Source organism: Oncorhynchus mykiss, chromosome 17, assembly GCF_013265735.2.
Source record: "Oncorhynchus mykiss isolate Arlee chromosome 17, USDA_OmykA_1.1, whole genome shotgun sequence".
NCBI lineage: Eukaryota > Metazoa > Chordata > Actinopteri > Salmoniformes > Salmonidae > Oncorhynchus > Oncorhynchus mykiss.
In genome coordinates, this window is record NC_048581.1 from 66,760,048 (window position 1) to 66,784,069 (window position 24,022).

Consider the following 24,022-nt stretch of genomic DNA (forward strand, 5'->3'; position numbering starts at 1 on the left):
TGTCAGTGAAGACACTTGCTAGTTGGTCAGTGCATGCTCGCAGTACACGTTCTGGTAATCCATCTGGCCCTGCGGCCTTGTGAATGTTGACCTGTCTAAAGGTCTTACTCACATCGGCTGCGGAGAGCGTGATCACACAGTCTTCCGGTACAGCTGGTGCTTTCATGCATGTTTCAGTGTTATTTGCCTCGAAGCGAGCATAGAAGTAGCTCGTCTGGGCAGCTCTCGGCTGTGCTTCCCTTTGTAGTCTGTAATGGTTTGCAAGCCCTGCCACATCCGACGAGCGGTGTAGTACGACTCAATCTTAGTCATGTATTGATGCTATGCCTGTTTTATGGTTCGTCGGAGGGAATAGAGGGATTTCTTATAAGCTTCCGGGTTAGAGTCCCGCTCCTTGAAAGCGGCAGCTCTAGCCTTTAGCTCAGTGCGGATGCTGCCTGTAATCCATGGCTTCTAGTTGGGGTATGTACGTATGGTCACTGTGGGGACGACATCATCGACGCACTTATTGATGAAGCCAATGACAGATGTGGTGTACTCCGCAATGCCATTGGAGGAATCCCAGAACATATTCCAGTCTATGCTAGCAAAACAGTCCTGTTTCATCTGACCACTTTTTTATCGATCGAGTCACTGGTGCTTCCTGCTTTAATTTTTGCTTGTAAGCAGGAATCAGGAGGATGGAATTATGGTCAGATTTGCCAAATGGAGGGCGAGGGAGAGCTTTTTATTGGTCTCTGTTTATGTAGTATAGGTGGTCCAGAGTTCTTTTCCCTCTGGACCACATTTAACATGCTGAAAGTTGGTAAAATTAATTTAAGTTTCCCTGCATTACAGTCCCCGGTTACTAGGAGCGCTGCCTCTGGGTGAGCGTTTTCTTGTTTGCTTATGGTGGAATACAGCTCATTCAATGCTGTCTTAGTGTCAACCTCTGACTGAGGTGGTATGTAAACAGCTACGAAGAATAGAGATGAGAACTCTCTTGGAAGGTAGTGTGGTCTACAGCTTATCATGATATACTCAACCTCAAGCGAGCAATAGCTCGAGACTTCCTTAGATATAGTGCACCACCTGTTATTTACAAAAATACATAGTCCGTCTTACCAGGCTATCTTGACAGACATCGTATAACCAGCCAGCTGTATGTTGATATTGCCGTCGTTCAGCCACGACTCCGTGAAGCATAAAATGTTACAGTTTTTAATATCCCATTGGTAGTTTAATCTAACCTGTAACTCGTCGATTTTATTGTCAAAAGATTGCATGTTTGCTAGCAGAATTGAGGGAAGTGGGGGTTTATTTTATCGTCTCCGAATTCTCAGAAGGCAGCCCGCTCTCCAGCGTCTCTTTCTCCACCTTCTCTTCACGCAGATAACTGGGTTTGGGGCCTGTTCCCGAGGGAGCCGTATATCCTCCGCCTTGGGTTCGTCAGAGTCGTGAAAGAAGAAAAAGGATTCTGCTAGTCCGTGGTGATTAATCTCAGTCCTGATGTCTAGAAGTTATTTTCGGTCATAAGAGACAGTAGTGGCAACATTATGTACTAAATTAGTTTTTTTTTTTTAAGTTACAAACAACGTAGATAAACAAACAAACAAAAAAACAATTGTTTGGGGGCACGTAAAATGTCTGCCTTCTGCTCCGGCGCCATCTTATTATCTGAATTGTAATTTTAATATCGTAAAACAATTCCTTTTTTTTCTCCAATCTTTTTCAAGAAACATTGAGCATCTATAGACACATTGTAGTGTCAAAGCAGGTGAGCTGTTTGTACTATTCTTGGAAACTTTCTGGTGTTTTGAGGTGGAAAACTGAGTGAGTGAAGCATAGCACGTCAACCCTGTTGTAACTCATAGATAGACAGGCTATTTTTTGTGAAGCTTGCATTCAATTGCCCCTCCCTGTTGCACACAATAAGATTCAAATTTCTCCTGTCACATAGAGATGTATGGCTGATTTAAGATTAAACTGTCAACCCTGTTACGGTCAACCCTGTTACGGTCAACCCTGTTACGGTCAACCCTGTTGCTATATTTGGCACTTAATAGGAACTTCCTATAGCATTTTTTTTTTTATGGGGAAATTTGTTTTTTATTAAGTTGAACATTTGTTCTTTATGGCAGAATGTTAAATCACCGAGTTACACATCTCAAAAAGGCATCAAATTGGTGGAACGACCCACATACGGACACAGACACGGACAGGAACAGCAGGACATACTGTTGGAACTACAGTACATTAAACAGAGAGTGTTGTACTCACCATACTGACAACTGGGCCCATTGAAGCCAGCAGGACAGTCACAAAGCTGGGAGCTGGAGCGGGAGCCCTCCCGACACTGGCCCCCGTTGAAGCACACGCCGTAGCTACACACAGCTGGAGGATGGCACCGGGACGGGATGGATGGGGTAGGAGACGGAGAGAAAGAAAGAGGAGAAGAGATAAGAGGAGCAGAAGCACCTGGCTGCTGTCACAGAATGTCAACATCTGCAGTGGGACGGTTTGACCTATCAGGGCCTCTTTAGTTCCCTGTTAACATCTGATTGAGAGGGACCTTGATGTTCCTGCTGTTACATTAACCATGCTAACAGGGCTCCCTCCTCCAGTTGGCTCTCTTCAAGGAGGAGAGTGGCTTTCAGGCACATTACCAGATGAAAAAAAAGTAATCGTAATGTTTTTGGGAGAAAATGAATCAGCTGGGATAGTTTAACCCTGAGTGAAATAAATAGGCTGCATCTCTGCTAAGGACATAGTCAACCCCCATGGTCACATAGCAATCTGCTCTGAAACTGAATTATATGTCCCATGTCTCCACACAGACAAAGATCATGCATCCAGTACTATTAGCATGAAGTGAGGCAGAGAGTCACAGGGTGTGGGACATCAATCTAGGAGAGACGGCCCTATCTGGCTAAATCCCCAGAGTCAAACAACTTGTCTTGTTTAGACGTGTGAAATCCGTGAAATTGGAATAAACAAACACCTCAAACCACTAGGTAGCCTACGCCACGTGAATCCAGCACATAGGTGTAGGCATCGCATTCTACACACTCATATAACTCACATCCTCTCTCGCCTTCACCTCCAAGCTAGTGTGTGTGTGTGTGTGTGTGTGTGTGTAGGATCTCTGTACACTGCACAGCAAGGTACAGGAGAGCAAGCCAAGCCTCATGTTTCGCTCCATTAAGAAGGGTGCAGTCTACAGTGTGACGGCTACAGAGTACCAGAGGATTGACGCTTGTGTTTGCACACACCCATGTTGGCACTAGCAGTACTAAGGCTCAGGGAGAGGAGATGTACGGAACACCTAATCATGGCAGGAATGCCCGCTCTTCTCCAAGGTGATTAGACAGGAACCTCTCAAAAGATGTAACTTCTGCCAGATCTGCATTTTTCTGCTAATCTAATCCGATCGGCAGCTGCATGACCAACTCCCACTCCCAGTTCTTTTTGGGGCCATATATGGGCCACATATGTGCCTGTTATTATTAATAACAACATGCCAACCAAAGATCTGAGGTGGTGTGCAGTTCAACATGGGCAATAAAAATGAGTGACAAGATATACTACCAACAAATCAGTGTACTTTTTTAAACTACAGCAAAAGGAGAAAATAGTTTGGCAGTCTGTAAATGCCTTCCTCGAAAACGATTAAAAACAAATTATTTTTCCTTTCAACATTCTGCCTAAGGAAATGTCCAATATGTCTGTGTTACTTATGATCTCGACAGGTGTTTTTTCTCTAGCTATAGGTGTCATCTGTCATGGTAACAGCAGCTCCTCTCAATGCTAGACAGCTTCATAATGAACAGCTATTCATCTCACAGGTGGGTTACATCAGCATGAGAGGAGACAGAGATGGGAAAATTGGAAAATAGAGCCATTGATATAAAGAAAACTAGAGAATGGCCGATAATGTTCTGTTATAGTCTACCGGTCCTTCTTTATAGGCTTTGCCCATAGTCCCTCTACATAGCAAAACATCTGCTGCGCCAGCCGCCACTCACCGGCTGAGCACTGCATAATGTCGAGGAATGTCTACCTGGGAAAATTATCAGCAAGCAGTAAGATACTGTAGCTCATTCTACAACAGAAATGTGCTATATTGAGAAACGAGTCAACTGACACAGTGACCAAAATCGAACCTCTATTGCAAATATTAATTTCATTCACTAATAATAAGGCTTGTGGCGACGTCAGAGTAGATGATTATCGTAATAGGGAAAGAAGGAAGTGTTAAAAATGCCTAAATAAAGGTTGACAATAGGTAAAGCTACCTAAGAATCTTACTGCATGTTTATGGACCAAGAAAGCTGTAGATCAGCGTGCGCATGTTCTCACTTCTCAAACTATGGGCAGATTTGAGTCAGACAGAATGTGCATCATTGTTTCAATGTTCTTTCCTACCCTCGCTCTCCTTGTTAGATATTATGTACATTTATGGATTGGTAGCAAATGTCATCGCCATTGATATAGTTATCATAGTAGAAGTAAACAGCAACAAATGATATGAGCAAAAGAGAGAGATGTGAAATTGATCAGAGTTACGGCCTCGCTCTATCAAATCATAGCAGTAGGATCAATTTACAACCCGCCCATTTCTTGCCAGATGGCTGAACTAGCCAATTGAGTTGTTTTGATTTTCCACCTGGCAGCTGAGTTGTTTAGAAATGCATCCCGACAGCTGAAAAAAATACTTTTCACAAATCATGATGTTACATTGGACCCATTTGCATTGAACCTATGTTATTTTATATTCTCAAACTAACAGAAGTGCCTATCAGGTGCATAGGCATGGCCCAGGCCCCTGCCCCTGGGGAGCCAGGCCTCCCCAATCAGACTAAGCATATCCAATTTTTATGCTAGTTACTTATCAGTGTTCCAAAAGGGACATTATTTGTCCTTTTTAACATGCAAACACCATCAAAGACAGTACAAGTCAAAAGTTTGGACACACCTACTCATTCAAGGGTTTTTATTTATTTTGACTATTTTCTACATTGTAGAATAATAGTGAAGACATCAAATCTATGAAATAACACATATTGAATCATGCAGTAATCAAAAAAGTGTTAAACATATTAAAATATATTTTATATTCGAGATTCTTCAAATAGCCACCCTTTGCCTCGATGACAGCTTTGCACACTCTTGTAATTAGAGGCAGGTAGCTTAGTGGTTAGAGTGTTGGACTAGTAACCGAAAGGTTGCAAGATCGAATCCCCGAGCTGACAAGGTAGAAATCAGTTGTTATAAAACTGCACATTTAGCTATAAACCCGTCACTGAGAAGAAATTATATGTGTCATTGCCAGAATGGGGGATTTGGGGGGGGCAGAATCATTTCAGTCCTCTCTCTCAACAGCTCCAGAAGAATCCCTGGAGTGTGAGGCGAAGTCTAAACATCTTGACGTCCTCCTGGCCCTGTGCTCAGACACCTGGTCAGCTCTGTGTCTGGGAGCAGCAGTCCACAAGTCCCCTCAGACCTAACTTAACAATACCCAACACAGTTCCAACACAACCCCCTCCGCCCTCAATCAACTAAGTAGTTAATTAAGTTGTTTTTTGGGGTATCAGTACTTGACTTTATTTATATTTTTAACAACTTTTACTTTTACTTCATTACTTTCCTAAAGAAAATTATGTTATTTTTACTCCATACATTTTCCCTGGCACCCAAAAGTACTAATTACATTTTGAATGCTTAGCAGAACATTAAAATGGTCCATTTCACACTCCACCCTCACTCAACAAATACCTAACATCAGTGCGTTTGGAAAGTATTCAGACCCCTTGACTTTTTCCATATTTTGTTACATTATAGCCTTATTCTAAAATGGATGAAATACTTTTTCCCCCACATCAATCTACACACCCCATTATAACAAAGCAACATTTTTTGCAAATGTACACTACCGGTCAAAAGTTTCAGAACACCTCCTTATTCAAAGGTTTTTCTTTATTTTTACTTTATTCTACATTGTAAAAAAAAAGTGTTAAAAACTAGACTTTTTGCAGTCGCAAAAACCATCAAGCGCTATGATGAATCTGGCTCTCATGAAGACCGCCAGAGGAATGGGAGACCCAGAGTTACAGTGCCTTGCGAAAGTACTCGGCCCCATTGAACTTTGCGACCTTTTGCCATATTTCAGGCTTCAAACATAAAGATATAAAACTGTATTTTTTTGTGATGAATCAACAACAAGTGGGACACATTCATGAAGTGGAACGACATTTATTGGATATTTCAAACTTTTTAAACAAATCAAAAACTGAAAAATTGGGCGTGCAAAATTATTCAGCCCCTTTACTTTCAGGGCAGCAAACTCTCTCCAGAAGTTCAGTGAGGATCTCTGAATGATCCAATGTTGACCTAAATGACTAATGATGATAAATACAATCCACCTGTGTGTAATCAAGTCTCCGTATAAATGCACCTGCACTGTGATAGTCTCAGAGGTCCGTTAAAAGCGCAGAGAGCATCATGAAGAACAAGGAACAGACCAGGCAGGTCCGAGATACTGTTGTGAAGAAGTTTAAAGCCGGATTTGGATACAAAAAGATTTCCCAAGCTTTAAACATCCCAAGGAGCACTGTGCAAGCGATAATATTGAAATGGAAGGAGTATCAGACCACTGCAAATCCACCAAGACCTGGCCGTCCCTCTAAACTTTCAGCTCATACAAGGAGAAGACTGATCAGAGATGCAGCCAAGAGGCCCATGATCACTCTGGATGAACTGCAGAGATCTACAGCTGAGGTGGGAGACTCTGTCCATAGGACAACAATCAGTCGTATATTGCACAAATCTGGCCTTTATTGATTGAAGAGTGGCAAGAAAGCCATTTCTTAAAGATATCCATAAAAGTGTCGTTTAAAGTTTGCCACAAGCCACCTGGGAGACACACCAAACATGTGGAAGAAGGTGCTCTGGTCAGATGAAACCAAAATTGAACTTTTTGGCAACAATGCAAAACGTTATGTTTGGCGTAAAAGCAACACAGCTGAACACACCATCCCCACTGTCAAACATGGTGGTGGCAGCATCGTGGTTTGGGCCTGCTTTTCTTCAGCAGGGACAGGGAAGATGGTTAAAATTGATGGGAAGATGGATGGAGCCAAATACAGGACCATTCTGGAAGAAAACCTGATGGAGTCTGCAAAAGACCTGAGACTGGGACGGAGATTTGTCTTCCAACAAGACAATGATCCAAAACATAAAGCAAAATCTACAATGGAATGGTTCAAAAATAAACATATCCAGGTGTTAGAATGGCCAAGTCAAAGTCCAGACCTGAATCCAATCGAGAATCTGTGGAAAGAACTGAAAACTGCTGTTCACAAATGCTCTCCATCCAACATCACTGAGCTCGAGCTGTTTTGCAAGGAGGAATGGGAAAAAATGTCAGTCTCTCAATGTGCAAAACTGATAGAGACATACCCCAAGTGACTTACAGCTGTAATCGCAGCAAAAGGTGGCGCTACAAAGTATTAACTTAAGGGGGCTGAATAATTTTGCACGCCCAATTTTTCAGTTTTTGATTTGTTAAAAAAGTTTGAAATATCCAATAAATGTCGTTCCACTTCATGAATGTGTCCCACTTGTTGTTGATTCATCACAAAAAAATACAGTTTTATATCTTTATGTTTGAAGCCTGAAATGTGGCAAAAGGTCGCAAAGTTCAAGGGGGCCGAATGCTTTCGCAAGGCACTGTACCTTTGCTGCAGTTTTTCAACAGGATAATGACCCAACACATCTCCAGGCTGTGTAAGGGCTATTTGACCAAGAAGGAGAGTGATGGAGTGCTGCATCAGATGACCTGGCCAGCACAATGATGAGTTGGACCACAGAGTAAAGGGAAAGCAGCCAACAAGTGCACAGCACATGTGGGAACTCCTTCATGACTGTTGTAAAAACATTCCAGGTGAAGCTGGTTGAGAGAATATCAAGAGTGTGCAAAGCTGTCATCAAGGAAAAGGGTGGCTAGTTGAAGAATCTCAAATATAAAATATATTTTGATTTGTTTAAAACTTCTTTTTTTATATGTGTTATTTCATAGTTTCGATGTCATCTCTATTATTCTACAATGTAGAAAATAGTCCAAATAAAGAAAAACCCTTGAATGAGTAGGTGTTCTAAAACTTTTGCCCGGTAGTATAATAAAAGTAAAAACTGAAATATCACATTTTCATAAGTATTCACACTCTTTACTCAGTGCTTTTTTGAAGCACCTTTGGCAGCGATTACAGCCTCGAGTCTTCTTGGGTATGACACTACAAACTAGGGCACACCTGTATTTGGTGAGTTTCTTCCACTCTTCTCTGCAGATCCTCTCAAGCCCTGTCAGATTGGATGGGGAGTGTTGCTGCACAGCTATTTTCAGGTCTCTCCAGAGATGTTCGATCGGGTTCAATTCCGGGCTCTGGCTGGGAAACTCAAGGAAATTCAGAGACTTGTCTCGAAGCCACTCCTGCTTTGTCTTGGCTGTCTGCTTAGGTTTGTTGTCCTGTTGGAAGGTTAACCTTTGTTCCAGTCTGAGGTCCTGACCACTCTGGAGCTGGTTTTCATCAAGGATCTCTCTGTACTTTTCTCAGTTCACCTTACCCTCAATCCTGACTAGTCTCCCTGTTGCTGAAAAACATCCCCACACCATGACAGTATCATCACCATGCTTCACCATAGGGATGATGCCAGGTTTCCTCCAGACTTGGCATTCAGGCCAAAGAGTCCCATCTTGGTTTTTATCAAACCAGAGAATCTTGTTTCTCATGGTCTGGGAGTCCTTTATGTGCCTTTTGGCAAACTCCAAGTGCCTTTTACTGAGGAGTGGCTTCCGTATGCCACTCTACCATAAAGGTCTGATTGGTGGAGCTCTGTCAGAGTGACCATCGGGTTCTTGGTCACCTCCCTGACCAAGGCCCTTCTCCCCCAATTGCTCAGTTTGGCCTGATGGCCAGCTCTAAGAAGAATCTTGGTGGTTCCAAACGTCTTCAATTTAAGAATGATGGAGGCCGCTGTGCTCTTGGGGACCTTCAATGCTGCAGAAATGTTTTGGTACCCTTCCACAGATCTGTGCCTTGACACAAACCTGTCTCGGCGCTCCATGGACAATTCCTTCGCCTCATGGCTTGGTTTTTGCTCTGACCTGCACTGTCAACTGTGGGACCTTATATAGACAGGTGTGTGCCTTTCCAATCATTTACGACATGTGGACTCCAATCAAGTTGTAGAAACATCTCAAGGATGATCAATGGAAACAGGATGCACCTGAGCTCTATTTCGAGTCTCATAGAAAAGGGTCTGAATACTTATGTAAATTAGGTATTTCTGCCTTTTATTTTGAATACATTTGCAAAAAAATCCAAAAACCTGTTTTCGCTTTTTTCATTATGGGGTTGTGCATAGATTGATGAGGATTTTAGAATAAGGCTGTAACTTAACAAAAAAGGTTAAGGGGTCTGAATACTTTGCGAATGCACTGTATACAGCTTTGTGTTCCCAAATACAGCTGATCAACTGATGCAAATTCATCAGAACAACAACATTATTAACAGCTGTGAAAGATCATCAGAAGTAGCCATTTTCCAATGCAATTAAAAACCACTGGCAAGGAAGCAAGGAGTCAAACCATCCTGAAGTTTTCAATATGTCACAAGTGACAAACAAGACGCTTTTCCCTTTCCCCCCCTCCAAGAAATGTGAGAAATGAACTTCTTGCCAGCTAACCATGGAGAGCATTTTCCCGCCGCCCGCTCTCCACCCTTACACTGCTTAATCTCCCTTGAAATAATTCCTTAACTTGCCGTGCAGCACGGCAAACGGCGTAACACTCACTCTCATCTTTCTCTGTGATTGCCTCCACTCTGTTACAAAGACACCTTGTCTGAGGGGATTAGTTGCTTCCACAGAGAAACAGAGATAGGTCAATGAGTCGCACTGCCACCGGACGGACACTGGAGTCCAAGGAGCAGGTGTCACCAGCTCAGCCTCTGACATGGCCTCCACATCCTAACAGAAGCAGTGTATCTTTATAGTCAATGATGAGGGTCTGTTTGTTTAGGTTGTGTCCATATGTTTAACCCCAGATTGAGAGACAGAGGGAGCAGATTCACAGTAATTCGTAGGCATTTTAATTATATATAAAAAAATATTTAACCTTTATTTAACTAGGCAAATCAGTTAACTGCCTCGTTCAGGAGCAGAATCACAGATTTTTACCATGTCAGCTCAGGGATTCGATCCAACAACCTTGCGGTTACTGGCCCAACGCTCTAACCACTAGGCTACCTGCCTCATAAAAGTGCCACCCTGCCATCTCTGTTTGTGTTAGTAATTGGTACACACGGAGAGCAGCACTATAGTTTGAGGCAGCAAATCATGTTTTGCTCTGCAGAGGATTGTATAAAATCAAAGGGTTCTCACAGTAGCCAGGATAGGCCAAGGGCAGCACTGTCAGAAGGTCCTCGTCATCAGAACAACTTTAAATACCCCTGAAGAATGGTTTCAGGGACATTCCAAAAATGTATATTTCAAGCCTGTCTCCTAAATCACGTGTCTTAGTGTGTAATGTTGATGGATGTATCTGAATGGGGATATCCCTGAAGGTAGGATACACAGATTTCCATGTGCAGTGGGAGGATGTGGGTGGGAACCTCGTGGCTAAACTGAATTACTCAAAATGTCTCCCTGTCTGGCAGTGTTGGGCACAGATAAGATAACAAGTAGTAGATACATGGGTGGAGGACAATAGGAAGAGGATATTTGTGGTACATTTTACACTTTCCTGCTTTTCATACACAGTGTTTATCATGGACATGATAAAATTAAATGAAAACATCCCAAGACAATGAGCTTGGCCTCTATGACTCGGAGACACCACGCCATGCCAGTCTGTTTTTGTATGTGCGTGTCTGTGAACAGAGACCTGGCCGGGTGGTGCCAAAATAACAACCTATCCCTCAACGTAACCAAGACTAAGGAGATGATTGTAGACTACAGGAAAAGGAGGATCGAGCACACCCCCATTCTCATCGACGGGGCTGTAGTGGAGCAGGTTGAGAGCTTCAAGTTCCTTGGTGTCCACATCAACAACAAACTAGAATGGTCCAAACACACCAAGACAGTCGTAAAGAGGGCACAACAAAGCCTATCCCCCTCAGGAAAATAAAAATACTTGGCACGGGTCCTGAGATCTTCAAAAGGTTCCACAGCTGCAACATCGAGAGCATCCTGACCGGTTACATCACTGCCTGGTACGGCAATTGCTCGGCCTCTGACCGCAAGGCACTACAGAGGGTAGTGCGTACAGCCCAGTAGATCACTGGGGCTAAGTTGCCTGCCATCCAGGACCTCTACACCAGGCGGTGTCAGAGGAAGGCCCTAAAAATGGTCAAAGACCCCAGCCACCCCAGTCATAGACTGTTCACTCTACTACCGCATGGCAAGCGGTACCGGAGTGCCAAGTCTAGGACAAAAAGGCTTCTCAACAGTTTTTACCCCCCCAAGCCATAAGACTCCTGAACAGGTAATCAAATGGCTACCCGGACTATTTGCATTTCACTGTAAGGTTGTATTTGGTGCATGTGACAAATAAACTTTGATTTGATTTGATTTGATTTATCCCTGGGATGCAGTGTTTCTCCACACACACAAAGACCACCCATGGACAGCCACAGTCTCCTCGTCCCTCGTCCCTCGGGTCCGGTACACGTGTACATCCGCCAGCCTGGTCCCTCCCGCCACAAAAGGGGGCCAGTTCCCATTCAGCAGTTAACGAGGGCGACAAACTGGTGGAGCCATTGTCCCTGCTCCTCTGTTCCTCACTCCCTGTCACAAAGCTCATTGTTGCCATCAATCAACATAACTGCCCACTTCCACTCTTGACTGTCCCGGGCCATTCTCCAGCCAACTCGCTGGGGATGAACTCTTAGCTCATTGAATGGACCTTAGAATGGAGGAGAAGTGGAAGGAAGTCTCAAGAAGCACCATCAGCAAGTCAAGGACTCTTACCCTCAAGAAAGTCAGATAGTCATCAAGTCAATTGGTGCTTCTCAAAACACACAAAAATAAATATATTTCAATGGGTCACCTAAGCAACACTTTAGTTTTGAACCAAATGATGCATTTGCATGCACTTCCACATGCACATGAACAGTGGCAAATGGAATTCAGGCCAGTTAGAACACATGTCAGTGTGCACAGATGACCTCCTTGTGGAAAAGGTTCCTATTGCGTGCACTGCCCCAGGATTCTCAGTCAAATCAGGCCTTTGCAACCAAAATGTTGGGTTTTATGGCATGTGCTGGACAAAAAGGATGTCTACTACAGTCTAAGAATCCCAGCTATGCCATGTCACTGGGATGCTTTACAAGTAAAGCTTGCCCCACACTATCTTAAATCAGGATTAGAAGGCAGGGAATAGAAAGACTAGGAATGGGGAGGAGGGGGAGGGACAGGGCAGAAGGAGGGAGCCGTGACAATAACCAGACATATGTCAAATGTTTTACCATTCTCAAGCCTTACATATGACCAAATAAGAGTATATCTTAGTAGAGGATGAGGGAGAACTCGACAAGAGGAGCCAGTAAGTCGGAAAATGCCCACAGCGAAAGTGAATAGCTGGACTGTAGATATGGCCGAGAGATGGGGAGACAAGAAGGACGATAGAAGAGAACCAAACGGAGGAGAGCGAGGGAGAGGGATAGAGGGAGAGGGTTGGAAAGGAGGCTGTTAGCATGGCTGCTCATCAATGTACAGGGCTGTTTCTTTACAGCATGATGTGACACTTCATTCCGCTCAACTGCCTCACAATAACAACATTAGCCTAATTAGCTAACACTCACTTTTTATTAGCGCAGACACACCACACACACACCACCTCGACAGAGACCTCACATGTGCCAGACACTAAATCCCTATTTTAATGCACAACATTCTCATTTCAATCTCTGGGGTTTTCGAAGGATTTACTAAAGCTGTACCTTTTGCGGTCTCTGCTATAGAGCTGTTCTGTCTTCTTGGATGTCGTATGCACTGTTGAAAACAGTCCTATAGATTGAATTGCATTGAAGAACACCGGAGAAAACATAGGTTTAAGTGTGCAAGAGAGAGTGGGAGAGTGAGAGAGGGTGGATTGTGGTGTGAGGATCCTTTTATCCTGGTTCAATGGCTCAGAGTAAAGGGTGATTAGTTTGTCCCGTCTCAAAGTGCTGCCACGTCTTAAGTTACGGACATAAAAGCCCAGCCGTGTGTCGAAGAGAGCCGACATTGTCATGCAGAAGAAAAACAAAACCCTGCAACTTAGTGAGGGAGACACTGGGCAGCACTGGGGAATGCCTGTTAGGACGTTTCCTTCTGTGGTGTTTTAAAACAAACCAGAGCTCAGGGGTTGAGCAGACAGCCTAATGCTTCCCTGGATAATTTAATACTGTAACCTTTTAACAAGAGACAAAGAGGGCTTTGAGGAAAGCATGAGACCATAAGGAGACCCTGCTGAAAGGCACATCCAGGGGATCATCTCTCACCCCTGTCCCATCCCAGCCTCTTCCCACCACCCCCTGGCACAGACAGTAGCCTTCTCCACAGGCATGAGGGGAGGTGAGGCACACCACACAGGATGGTGCTGGGGCCTGGACACAAGGGATGGGTAGGTGGAGGTGGAAGCGTTCCTCTGGGCGGTGGTGGGGAATGAAAGTGATGTCTGGGCTGTTTACTAGGGGCTTTGTCAGGGGTGATGTCTAAGGTATGCAGGCTATGCGATGCGGATCAACGGCCGTAAAATCCCATCAAAGGGCCCTGCCAGGTCTCACTTGCGTGGGACTAAGCCTGTCCACACAGAGTTGAGCAGTTCAAGGCCCAGTAGCAGACTCAAACCCAGCCTTATGGACCAGTACTGACTCCAGCCTCAGCAGGAGACTCAGCCCCAGCCCACCCCAGTCTCAGTCCCAGTCCTGACTCCAGCCTCAGCCCCAGCTTCAGTCCCAGGCCCAACCTCAGTCCCATCCCCAGTGTCAGCCCCAGCCTCAGACCCAGCCTCAGGCCCATACCCATCTCCAGCCTCAGCCCCAGCCCAGTCCAGAGAAAATGTACTCTCCTGTTACCGTGGCACCTCAGCCCAGCAGATCCCTACAACACGTCTCTCTCTCCATTACCAAAGCAGAGGATTAGAGTGGGGGAGATTCTGTTTTGACTCATTGTATAGTTTTCTTCTTGACTCTTTTCTGTTAATTTGCAGGTGGTCTCTCTCCTCTGGGATAGGGTTATGGTGCAAGCCTCTGACCTGTACCACCAGTTACTACCACTCCTCTGAGTCTGCTGATTGGGAATATGGTAGCATGACTATGAGTGTGAGCCGAGATTTAACTGTGGAGCGCCAACAAAACTGGGAACCAGTCAGCACATTGGAACTGGCCACCCAACTGAACAAAGAGGATTACCTGTCCAGCCAAACCCTCACTTTTTTGGCAGGCAGACACACCCACCATCTCAGGACACAAGGAGCCCTGCAGTGCCAAGTGTAGCTGAGCCAGAAGCAAAGGTGATTAGGTCTGGTGGTCAGTCAACACTTTAACATGTCTGTAAGTTCACTATCATCTTTGGCAGAATTTAAAACAAGACATTGCAATACAAAGCCGGTTTCAGCAAAAATGTCAACAGTAATTTATGAGCTTTCAAAACGACTTTGAATATTGCCGCTTTCACCCAGTGTCTGGTCGGTTGTGAACGTCACAGTAACTGTTGCACTGATAGTGCTAAGTGATTAGTGCTTTTTATGGTTTTGGTTATTTTTTTAAAAATAATCACGTTTTTTATTTAGATTATTATTTGTTAACATTAAATGCATTATGAAATATGACCTTGAAATGATTTTAGAGCTTCTTAATTGAAATTACAAAGCCAAATAGTGATGATATTCAATTGCCAAAACATTGAAAACATTCCATGGTCTCTAACAACACAGAACAAAGAAATGAATAAGAGCCCCATGATATTACTGACTGCTCATTACTGCTTAACACTTATTAACACTAATTTATTCACATTACCTTACTTAAATAAAATATTTGAATTGTGTATATAATTTTTTGGGGAAGGACAACTTTATTATTTCATTTTTTAAGTCATCGTCTCATCTCTGCTCAGGCAGTAGCAGCCAGCCAACCATCTAACATTACCTATGTGCTCCCCAATGAGCCAAGTGCCTCTTGTTAGCGAAAAGGGTACCCTGTGAGCATTAAGTTGCCACAGATGCCCATGCTGCAGAGCTGTCTGACGAAATCACTGTTTTAGTAGTTCTTCAAAAGTAGATAAAGTATACTTTCAAGACTGCTACAACTATTAATTGGGTAGAGATACCTCCAAGTACCTCTTGACATTATGACTTCTTCCTGAATGCTCTCCCAACCACCCTCGGCTCCCGACCCAGGGCGATGGGTTTGACGTACCCTTCCTTCCTCTCACTAGCCTATGGAGTATCACCTCCACTCATGTGTAAGCGGGCGTCAATCCCGTAAAGTTTGTATTACACTAAGAAACACACAGTCGTGGCCAAAAGTTTTGAGAATGACACAAATATTAATTTTCACAAAGTCTGCTGCCTCAGTTTGTATGATGGCAATTTGCAAATACTCCAGAATGTTATGAAGAGTGATCAGATGAATTGAAATTAATTGCAAAGTCCCTCTTTGCCATGCAAATGAACTGAATCCCCCAAAAACATTTCCACTGCATTTCAGCCCTGCCACAAAAGGACCAGCTGACATCATGTCAGTGATTCTCTCGTTAACATAGGAGTAATTGTTGACGAGGACAAGGCTGGAGATCACTCTGTCATGCTGATAGAGTTCGAATAACAGGCTGGAAGCTTCAAAAGGAGGGTGGTGCTTGGAATCATTGTTCGTCCTCTGTCAATCATGGTTACCTGCAAGGAAATATGGGCCGTCATCATTGCTTTGTACAAAAAGGGCTTCACAGGCAAGGATATTGCTGCCAGTAAGATTGCACCTAAATCAACCATTTATCGGATCATCAAGAACTTCAAGGAGAGCGGTTCAATTTTTGTGAAGAAGGCTTCAGGGCGCCCAAGAAATTCCAGCAAGCGCAAGGACCGTCTCCTAAAGTTGATTCAGCTGCGGGATCGGGGCACCACCAGTACAGAATTTGCTCAGGAATGGCATCAGGCAGGTGTGAGTGTATCTGCACGCACAGTGAGGCGAAGACGTTTGGAGGATGGCCTGGTGTCAAGAAGGGCAGCAAAGAAGCCACTTCTCTCCAGGAAAAACATCAGGGACAGACTGATATTCTGCAAAAGGTACAGGGATTGCTGAGGACTGGGGTAAAGTCATTTTCTCTGATGAATCCCCTTTCCGTTTGTTTGGGGCATCCGGAAAAAAAGCGTGTCCGGGAAAGACAAGGTGAGCTCTACCATCAGTCCTGTGTCATGCCAAAAGTAAAGCATCCTGAGACCATTCATGTGTGGGGTTGCTTCTCAGCCAAGGAAGTGGGCTCACTCACAATTTTGCCTAAGAACACAGCCATGCATAAAGAATGGTACCAACACATCCTCCGAGAGCAACTTCTCCCAACCATCCAGCAACAGTTTGGTGATGAACAATGCAAAAGTGATAACTAAGTGGCTTGGGGAACAAAACATTGATATTTTGGGTCCATGGCCAGGAAACTCCCCAGACCTTAATCCCATTGAGAATTTGTGGTCAATCCTCAAGAGGCAGGTGGACAAACAAAAACCCACAAATTCTGACAAACTCCAGGCATTGATTATGCAAGAATGGGCTGCCATCAGTCAGGATGTGGCCCAGAAGTTAATTGACAGCATGCCAGGGCAGATTGCAGAAGTCTTGAAAAAGAAGGGTCAACACTGCAAATATTGACTCTTTGCATCAACTTCATGTAATTGTCAATAAAAGCCTTTGACACTTATGAAACACTTGTAATTATACTTCTGTATTCCATAGTAACATCTGACAAAAATATCTAGAGACACTGAAGCAGCAAACTTTGTGGAAATTAATATTTGTGTCATTCTCAAAACTTTTGGCCACGACTGTACACTGTCTGTATCCTGATAACGGTAACAATCACTCCCTCCCACATTAGCAGAAGATCCCTCTCTGAAACACTAGGTGGTTGTGATACTTTAACAACAGAAACCTCAGTAATATGAAGCAATAGAAGAAAAGGGAAAGACTTACGATACAAGCAGCCAGCCTCTCCGTTGAGTTGAGACCATCCAGGACAGCACTTATACACGGTCTGGAAGTCTTGTCTGTAGATTTGTTTATATGCTGTGTAGTATGCTGTCCTGTTATCAAGGAGACATAACATTATCAAAGGATACAAACTAGATAATATCAAGCTATACTATATAAAACACGTCTACACAATAATTAGAGGTTCAGATGTATGGCACAATGTCATGGTTGTTCTGTCTGTTCTTAGGGAGGGTGGAGAGGGTAGTCTGTTCTTAGGGAGGGTGGAGAGGGTAGTCTGTTCTTAGGGAGGGTGGAGAGGGTAGTCTGTTCTTAGGGGTTGGCTTTGCCATCCTGAGAGTGGGAGGGCTAGGTTGCTGATGATGTTCAATGAGTAAGAAGGGGAAAAAAACGTCAGATCCACTACGATAATCACAGAACATTTCCCACTCTTTTAAGTCACATACAGTATAATAATCAGGAAACATTTTCCCAGTCTTTTAAGTCGTCCATTTCAATGTGCAAGACTGGTAGACTATACTTCAGAGTACGGTGTCTATCCCTGTAGTTTAGAAGCCCTCTCACGGCTACTAGTCATTATGCGTCATTTTGTTTACACCGTGTAATTAAGGGTTTGGCGACCTTCAAAGCTGCCTGCGTCTTTGTATTGTGGTAAATATATGGAGAAAATAAGCCTCAATAGCACATTGAGAAACTCCCCAGAGAGTGAGTCAGGGGTAAGCCGCAGGACTCTTCCTCACAGGTATGTACCTGACCTTTGGAGATGCCTCGGCTAAATAGATAGGTTAGCTAGCCCTCCAGGAGAGCTGTGGCTATACCTTGCACTTAGTGCTATATGAGAGGCCTACAAGACCCTGAAAGAACAAAAGAGAGGGAAAAGGATAGGAGGCAGAAAAGAGGAGAGAGATGTTGACTGAGATTTAGGGGGATGAGGATGGCACTCTTAAACAGCTTTGACGTGATTTGATTACTGTTAAGACTGAGTCAGCAACAACTGCACAACACAGAATTATCCATAGGCAATACATGCAATATAGAACATAATGACGATCTACAGAATAGCATTCCTGAAAAATTCCTCAGAACAAACATAGGAGTCATGAGTATGTGAAAGGCTGACAGAGGTGATGGGTACAGAAGAGAAGGATAGAAAACTGGACAGGTGAATAACTAATTCTCTCCTTCTCTCTTTCTTTCTCTATCTCGGAGGACCTGAGCCCTAGGACCATGCCCCAGGACTACCTGACATGATGACTCCTTGCTGTCCCCAGTCCACCTGGCCGTGCTGCTGCTCCAGTTTCAACTGACCTGAGCCCTAGGACCATGCCCCAGGACTACCTGACATGATGACTCCTTGCTGTCCCCAGTCCACCTGACCGTGCTGCTGCTCCAGTTTCAACTGTTCTGCCTTATTATTATTCGACCATGCTGGTCATTTATGAACATTTGAACATCTTGGCCATGTTCTGTTATAATCTCCACCCGGCACAGCCAGAAGAGGACTGGCCACCCCACATAGCCTGGTTCCTCTCTAGGTTTCTTCCTAGGTTTTGGCCTTTCTAGGGAGTTTTTCCTAGCCACCGTGCTTCTACACCTGCATTGCTTGCTGTTTGGGGTTTTAGGCTGGGTTTCTGTACAGCACTTTGAGATATCAGCTGATGTACGAAGGGCTATATAAATACATTTGATTTGATTTGATTTTGATTTGAACTAGTGTTGCTTTCAGAATGGATGGAGGAATACATGGATAGAAGAATGGATTGATTGATGGATGGATGGATGAAAAGTAGGACTCACCTTCTCTCGTATCCCATGCACCAGTTCTGTCCTAGGCAGCCTTGCTTCCAGACCTTGACCATGCGCGTGAAGGCCTGCACACACGGCTGCCTTTGGGCAACCAGCGTCACATCCCGCTCCACACACACGTTGGGCCTGAAAGAGGCCAGTGGTAAAAAACATTAAAAAATCAATATTCTGTCATTTTTTTGGTTTACAGTAAGAGGGTGTTATGAAGGATGAACCAGTAAAGATAAATGGACAAGGATTCCATAGGGGTTAATACTGTGTCGTGCTGCCTGTGCTGTCTGCTAAGACTTAAGGGGAATTCTCCATGCATTACTGTTTGACCCCTAAGCAGGGCAGCACAAGACACTGCCTGCAGCAAGACATCAAACAAACATTCACTAAGACTTTACCTGATACTACAGTATATCAAAACATTGATCAAAGGAGAGCAGAATAACAAGATCATACAAACTGATTTGGACCTCTTGTTATTGAGTTTTATAAGCCAGGTGCCATAAGCCAGGTGCCATGAGTGTCATAGATCCCATCGTACCATATTCCCTGCATTGTAGTCTCTAAGACCATCTCAAGCTGCCATACTATCCCTAACATTAAGCAGTGTTTTGGTACCTCTCTGCAGTACGTCTGAGAGAAGTCTCATCCTTTACGAGTAGCTCATTCATTCCATGTCCAAGCTTGTCTCATTTCTGGGATAGTGTGTATGTCTGAGAGGTCTGGGATCACCTTCAGTTTGTGATGCTGATACTGTATCTATTTTTCCAAGACTGGCAATGGTCCCTCTCAGAAAATTCCCATTATTTTTCACTATCTGACATTGACACGGCCATTACAACTGAACAGAGACTTATAATGAAGTCAGACTTATCAGAAGCACCTCATCTCGGACCTATCTCACCTGTTACTTTGGAATGCTCCCCATTACATGGAAAACTTAGGAACATCTCAGGAATGCTTCCTGCATCATTAATCCACACCGAGATCATGTGTAATTATGTAATAACATTACAGTGCATTTTGAGAAAGACAGTAGAGTATTCGTATGAATAGCTCCAGGTGCATCATAGCTCCAGGTGCATACCTTTCTGTGAAATGTACAAAATACAGCCTTAAGAGTTAACAGTGATTGTTGTCTGTCGTTTTAACTACAGGTTTATACAAGCCCAGGTATAGAACACATTGTTCTTCTTTCAATGCAAACACCTTTTGAGTAAAACATTGAAACATGAAATTAATTAATTGATAAACAAATATCATATTTCAACTTGTGAATGTTTTTAAATAATCCTATTAACCGGTAGTTTGATATGTCAACAGATATTGGATTCTGGTTATATGGTTTTAAACTCAAATGAATAGCAGTAGCAAGTGACATGACTCTAACCAGAAATGTTTTATCATGTAGGTTACTGTGACTAAAATATGTATTATCAAGTAAAAATGACAGTTTATAAAAAATACTTACATGTATGGTAGGAGAATTCCATAGCTGGACACTGCGTATATCCCATCGATAAGTAAGTATTGAAAAACTATTAAAACGAAGATACAATCCATTTCCAAGTTGTGTTGAATGTATCAATATATATGCATTAAAGCGCAGAAATGTAGTGGTATTGACACGTTTTAGTGAAAAAAGACAGAATGCACAAAAAAATCCGTAGCCTAATTACTGAATAAATATTGGAAGGAGGCTTCACTGTTACACAAAAAAAAATCTACCAGAGAGTGAGAAGTGTCAGTACAACACCTTCTAATTCCAAAAGTGATGCAGTCATACATCCCGTACAGAGTGGTGCTTGGAGGTCGTTCCTAACTGGTTTACAACATGCAGATGTTGAACGCACATGCGCGCGCAATGGCTTATAAGAGTAAATCGAAGCAGTCTGGTCTCATAGACTAGACGTAAAATAGTAAAAGTAAACCTACAACAATCAAACTATTTTGGTTATGTTTGGTATGGTTACATAGTACAGAAGGTTACTTAAAGCTAAAACGAAAGTATGGTATTTGGTCGGGTGGGTAGATGGGAGGATATCCTCATGGACAATTTTAGCATTTTAGCTAATTAGCTACTTACTACTTACTAGTAGTAAGTAGCTACTTACTACTTTTCAGCTACTTTGTAACTACTTCGAATTTTAGCTAACCTTTCCCCTAGCCTACCTCCTAACACTAACCTAGCTAAACTAGCCTAGCTTGCATTAGCGTTACCCACCTAGCTAACAACAAATTGGAATTCGTAACTTATCATACTAATTGTATTTCGTAACATATTATACTAATTGGAGTGTCCCGGATTTACATTTACTGTGTTATGTCTACCCCTGAGTCCAGATTGTTTGAAAAGATTATGGATAATTTCAATGGAATGGATTGGGACAATAACAGAGATGTTAGCTTTTTCCCCCCAAATGTCCTGGTGTTGTAACATATTGCAAGTTAAAACTGAATAATTTTCTTCAGATATTCATGTTTTTTTTCTTTTTTTTTCTCACCTTTATTTAACCAGGTAGGTCAGTTGAGAACAAGTTCTCATTTACAACTGCGACCTGGCCAAGATAAAGCAAAGCAGTGTGACAAAAACAACAACACAGTTACACATCGGATAAACAAACGTAAGTGAATAACACAATAGAAAAATCTGTATACAGTGTGTGCAAAGGAAAGGTAAGGCAATTAATAGGCCAATAGTGGCAAAGTAATTACACTTTAGCAATTTACACTGGAGTGATATATGTGAAGATGAGAATGTGCAAGTAGAAATACTGGTGTGCAAAAGAGCAGAAAAACAAAAACAAATATGGGGATGAGGTAGGTAGTTGGTTGGATGGGCTACATACAAATGGGCTGTGTACAGCTGCAGCGATCGGGTAAACTGCTCTGACAGCTGACGCTTAAAGTTAGTGAGGGAGATATAAGTCTCCAACTTCCGTGATTTTTGCAATTCGTTCCAGTCATTGGCAGCAGAGAACTGGAATGGAAAGGTGACCAAAGTGGGTGTTGGCTTTGGAGATGACCAGTGAAATATACCTGCTGATGGGTGCTGCTATGGTGACCAGTGAACTGAGATAAGGCGGAGCTATACCTAGCAAAGACTTATAGATGACCTAGAGCCAGTGGGTTTGGCGACGAATACATAGCGTGGACCAGCCAACATGAGCATACAGGTCGCAGTGGTGGGTAGTATATGGGGCTTTGGTGACAAAACGGACGGCACTGCGATAGACTGCATCCAATTTGCTGAGTAGAGCATTGGAGGCTAATTTGTAAATGACATCGCTGAAGTCAAGGATCGGTAGGATAGTCAGTTTTATGAGGATAAATTTGGCAGCATGAGTGAAGGATGCTTTGTTGCGAAATAGGAAGCCGATTCTAGATTTAACTTTGGATTGGAGATGCTTAATGTGAGTCTGGAAGGATAGTCTACAGTCTAGCCAGACACCTAGGTATTTATAGTTGTCCACATATTCTAAGTCAGTACCGTCCAGAGTAGTGATGCTGGTCGGGCGGGCGGGTGCGGGCAGCGATTAGTTGAAGAGCATGCATTTCATTTTACTAGCATTTAAGAGCAGTTGGAGGCATCAGAAGGAGTGTTGTATGGCTTTGAAGCTCGTATGGAGGTTTGTTAACACAGTGTCCAAAGAAGGACCAGATGTATACAGAATGGTGTCGTCTGCATAGAGGTGGATCAAAGAATCACCCGCAGCAAGAGCAACATCATTGATATATACAGAGAAAAGAGTCAGCCCGAGAATTGAACCCTGTGGCACCCCCATAAAGACTGCCAAAGGTCCGGACAACAGGCCCTCCGATTTGACACACTGAACTCTATCTGAGAAGTATTTAGTGAACCAGGCGAGGCAGTCATTAGAGAAACCAAGGCTGTTGAGTCTGCCGATAAGAATACAGTGATTGACAGAGTCGAAAGCCTTGTGAATTGATGTGAGGGCCCCTTAGGCTACAATACAATTATGCCTATATTGTATGCCTATATTTGGCAGCAGGTAGATCAACAAATAATTTCAGACATACAACATCACACTTCACACACATCTTCATGACATATCAGAACAGAGCAGTTTCCAATTCAGGGACAATGTGTTATTAGTATCCACTGCTGCCTAATCCTACCCAAAGAGGAACCTATAGTTGCAATAGAGCAGAGAGAGAAGGGGGAGATATGCCACTTATGTGAGTTATGGAGGAAGACTGTGGGTGGTCAAGCTGCACAGGTCAGTGTGCAGGGCACAGCTGATGCTGCCTGTGGTCAGATGGGTCAAAGTTACTGCTGCTCTCCATCTAATCTAATGACCAAAGGCCCAGAGGGTCAATACCAGCCATGGTCTAATTACCACTGCAATGGGTGAAATGGTTACACACACGGGGACCATGGATTGTTCTGCAATAGTTAGGCCTACACATAATTTGAAGACTTTCTCCTGACATAATTGGCATTTTTGCAGGGGTATTTTAATTTGAAATAGCCTACCAAATGAAATATGAATATAACAAGATTATTAGAACTTACTGTTTTAGTCATTGTGTTTCCATCTATCTCAGTGAGAGCTTGGAGAAAATAAATGTGTATATGTGGGATTATCCCTCGTCTTGATACGGTGCTCTTATAGGCCGAATAGTTACGTACTGTTAGTGCTGACTTCTGTTGACAAGGAAGTGACATAATGGCATATAGTATTCCATAGGCATAGGCCATGACTCTGCAAACATGCTGAAGTCCTCACATTGACATCAACATTAGAGGACTATGTGATGTATTTAGTAAACAGTGTAGCCCATTCAAATGACAGGTTTATAAGCTAGGAGCGAAGGCTCATGAGATGAATGTGGGAAAGTATGTGAGGGGTACAAGATGTGTTTCCCTAATAAAGGCAAAGCTGTAACACAGGATAGTTATAGGCCTACTTTATAAAATATTTATTAATATTAGACCTATAAGTAGTTTATACGCGTTTAATGATTAGTTTATAGAT

At 43.2% G+C, this 24,022-nt stretch overlaps 1 protein-coding gene across 1 annotated transcript in view; it reads right to left on the bottom strand.

The window, feature by feature from the left end:
* LOC110494423 (multiple epidermal growth factor-like domains protein 6) overlaps positions 1-21,354 on the bottom strand; it is a 91,342-nt gene extending 69,988 nt beyond the window's left edge. The window contains exons 1-4 of the mRNA XM_021569443.2: positions 20,494-21,354; positions 19,023-19,157; positions 17,208-17,317; positions 2,260-2,373 (exon numbers count right to left, since the gene is read on the bottom strand). Coding sequence (XP_021425118.2) covers positions 2,260-2,373; positions 17,208-17,317; positions 19,023-19,157; positions 20,494-20,585 — 451 coding nt within the window. The 5' untranslated portion in view covers positions 20,586-21,354. The remainder of the gene's footprint in view (positions 1-2,259; positions 2,374-17,207; positions 17,318-19,022; positions 19,158-20,493) is intronic.
* Between the last annotated feature and the right edge of the window lie 2,668 nt (positions 21,355-24,022).